The 3,460-nt window shown below is 39.5% G+C and overlaps 1 protein-coding gene across 1 annotated transcript; it reads right to left on the bottom strand.

Annotated features, from left to right (window-relative positions):
• Window positions 1-2,857, bottom strand: LOC110933652 (myb-like protein X). The gene is made up of 4 exons (XM_022176864.1): window positions 2,716-2,857; window positions 2,467-2,613; window positions 1,187-2,063; window positions 1-1,120 (listed from the first exon to the last, which is right to left on the bottom strand). Exons 1-4 carry the CDS (start codon window positions 2,855-2,857, stop codon window positions 1-3), a joined length of 2,286 nt encoding a protein of 761 aa, XP_022032556.1.
• Between the last annotated feature and the right edge of the window lie 603 nt (window positions 2,858-3,460).

Below are 3,460 nucleotides of genomic sequence, written 5' to 3' on the forward strand. Positions count from 1 at the left end.
TCAGATAGCTTTGAATTTCTCTTCCTTTGGTTTTGGCTTTCTACTCAGAGCAACCCTGATCTTCTCATTCTCTTTCTTCCTCGCTTTCTCTTCCTTCTCTTGTTGCTTCATAAACTTTCCTCTATTTTCTTCCATCTTTTGATTCTCACGTTCACGTTCACGCTTTGATTTCTTCCTCATCTTCTCTTCTAAAGACCACCACGAAGATTTCCACTTGTTTTCAGAGTTGATTCCTTTCTGAACACACAGAGATACAACACGTTGGAACTGAAGAGCTTGCTCTTTATCTGCTGGAGAGTAGCGAATCTTGTGAATGAATAGACATTCAATGTCTTTCGCTGAACAATTAACTAACCACATTGGGTCGTAAACATGAATATCCCTCAGTTCTCCACCAACTCTGTATGTGATTATTGCTTCAGTCGTTCTGCAACTGTACACCCAATCAATAAAGCCTTTATAAAAATCCTGCTCCATTTCTGGCATTGGAATTGTCTTCATTGTACGTGGAGGCTTCACATTCAGAATAAATTCTACAGCTCCAGTTTCTGGATCAATTCTTTGAACACGCTTTGGACGATGAGGCTTCCACTTTCGAAATGGCTTCAATTGTTCATACTTGATGTAGCCCCACATCGCGATATCATTCTGTCTCACCTTGTACTCCAAGACTCTCACCTTTGCTAATTCATCAACGTCCCACCACGGTAATGACATTATATCATATAAACGTGCAAAATACTGGACGCCATATTCTCTTCGAATAGCGTAAGCGTTAACTTGCGGAAGAAAACCCCAACTAATAATATCGCCAAGCGAAACATTTCGATCTCGTTGGAAGAACTTCAGCGGCCTCTTGAATTTTCTTTCATGAGAAACTTTAAACCATTTAGAACGATCAATTTCTTCAGCATTCGATTGACCTTCTTTATCAACATTAGATTGGCCTTCCTGCTCAGCTTCTTTCCTCAAACATTCAAACACATTATCATTCACCGCTTCAGTCACTTTCTGACGTAATTCATCTCTATTCTCAGCAGCAAAGAACTCCATTAATGTTGGAAGTTTCGAAGTATCTTCAGGAACCTCTTCATTATCTGAACATTCTTCAACCTCAACTCTATCGTAGATATCAGCATCTTCAACATAATCATACTTATAATCTTGCTGTTTATTGATATCAAACGATTCTAAGTCCTCTTCGAAGTCGAAGGGAATTTCAGGGTTTACATCTTTAAGCATCTCTTTATACGCATCTAGACTCATAAACAAAGGCTCATGATGCTCTACAATCTGTGTCTTACTCGACTCCCCCTTACCTTCAGTTTCACCACTTTCTTCATTGATTGTGTCGTTTAGCAGATCTTCAACGACTTTTTCATTTGAGGCTTCAGTCACTCTAACACCTGAGCCTCCTGCAGCGTCATCATCATCATCACCTTTAGAACTGTGACTGCTCACAGAATAAACAACCTCATCCTCATTATCATCTTCATCATCCTCTTCATCTTCGCCACCAATTAATTTAGGCGTTGGAGTTTCTTCTTCGAATACCCCAGGAACTGAAGATATAGGCTCAGGATTTTCTATCACCATTGACGGTACAATAGACATATCAGAACTTCCTTCCACTCCTTTACCCTTATCTTTCACCTGCCTTTCTAATTCTGCTTTACGTTCTGCACGAAGATCTTCTAGCTTCAACTCTTCATATTTCTGTTCCACTGATGTTTCTAACATGCTTTCCACAACTCTATTCAGCATGTAGAACTTACGTTCATGTAGCGCTTTAGCAGCCATAAGCTCTTTATTCTTCAACTTATAGTATTCATTTTCACTCTCTCGACGATTCTTCTCTTCTTCTAATTCAGACACTCGAACTTTCAGAACGTCGATTTCCGTCTGATCAACTTCAATTTTCAATGTCAACACTTTGTTTTCACCTTCCAACCTCTGCACCCTACCAGCAAGAGTCTTTTCTCTATCAGCAATCTTTTTGCATTCAGCCGCTAACTTTTTATTTTCTGCTATCACATCATCAATTCTCTTTTCCAATTTCAACACTTGCGGAATTGTTTGCAAAGTCGAAATAAACATCTAGCAGATTATCTTGCGGTATCGGAAGACCTCTACTTGAAGAACTAGGTTGTGCTTAGATGAGTGGAGATGTGCCAAAGAGATCTTGCGAAGAATAATATGGTTGATGTGGAGGTGGTGTTGATTGAAAAAGAGGAGATGGTTGTCGTTGTGGAGTAGGTTGTCTGGGTGGTGTTGAGTGTGATGGAGGAGTAGGTTGTCTTGGTGATTGTTGTGGTGTTGGTTGTCTGGGAGGAGATTGATGTATTGGAGATTGTGGAGGTGTTGGTTGACGTGTAGGTGTAGAATGCGTTTGCCTGATCTTCTGAGGGCGCTTTGACACTTTAATCTTTGGTGTAGTTCTCTTTCGACCAACAGCTTTCTTTTTACCCTTCGGAGAAGATTGTGACACTGAAACATGCTCTGGAGAAGGTACATAAGGAGCATCTTCTTTCTCTTCCCTCTTCCTTTTTCTAATCAATTTCTCATGTTCTACCTCTTCTCTCATTCGTCTTTCACGTTCTTTTGCATCAATCACTTCATAATCAGACGAACTAGAAGAACTAGTAGTGTCTTTATCAACGTCGTCACCTTCAACATCATCTAACTCCTCTTTTTCTTTTTGAACATCAGAAGTACCCGTTTCCACAACATTATCAACAAAATACGCTTCTGTTGTAAACAAATCTGTCTCAATTACAATATTTTCAGCACCAGTCGTCTCTTGTTCATTTTCAACATTCATCTCAGGAATTTCTTCATCAGATTCATCAATTAACATTGTTTGCTTTTTCTTCTTTTGTATCTTCTTCGGTTTTGACGAAGAACCTTCACCTTCAGCTACAGGAGTTGCAAATCTACGTCTACGCCCCGACTCCTTTACATACCACTCGTTCTTGGTTGGTTTGAAACTCTGAAGTATTTTTTAACTCTACAGCATACAACGCCTCTTTCATTTCCTCTTGATTTCACCAATTCTGATGATTTTCCGGATCAGGATCCACATAGCTCGCATCTCTAATCAATCCGAAGTTTTCAATCACTAGATCAGGCTCTGGATGATTAGGATGATACTTGACCAGGTTCTTCAACGTGTTGTTAGACATGTGAGCTTGAACAAGAAGATCACCCTTAATGTTTCTATCAATTCTAGGGTATGCGATCAATCATCATTTGTACAAAACGCGGATATCTCCAGGTTCTAACATCCGACGTGAGATTCTCCACCATATAATGAAAAACTATGTGCGAAAAGTTGTATTTCTTATTCAACACCAACGCTGTTAACATGTTCATTTGGTAATCTCTCATCTGATCGAAACTGCCCTTTGTGTGGCTCAATGAAATCAGAATACAATGGATCAAGAACTTGAAAGATTTTTGA

Source organism: Helianthus annuus, chromosome 4 (assembly GCF_002127325.2).
Source record: "Helianthus annuus cultivar XRQ/B chromosome 4, HanXRQr2.0-SUNRISE, whole genome shotgun sequence".
In the NCBI taxonomy this organism is placed as follows: domain Eukaryota; kingdom Viridiplantae; phylum Streptophyta; class Magnoliopsida; order Asterales; family Asteraceae; genus Helianthus; species Helianthus annuus.

What these genes read in the sequence shown, in the direction of transcription:
- LOC110933652 (XM_022176864.1), bottom strand. Translation starts at nt 2,857, where the DNA reads ATGTTAATTGATGAATCTGATGAAGAAATTCCTGAGATGAATGTTGAA. An exon ending in GTCACAATCTTCTCCGAAGG is followed by an intron (nt 2,064 to 2,466) that starts GTAAAAAGAAAG and finishes CAATTCCGCAAG; the next exon opens with TGTTGAAATTGGAAAAGAGA. An exon ending in TTCGAAGAGGACTTAGAATC is followed by an intron (nt 1,121 to 1,186) that starts GTTTGATATCAA and finishes TATCTACGATAG; the next exon opens with AGTTGAGGTTGAAGAATGTT.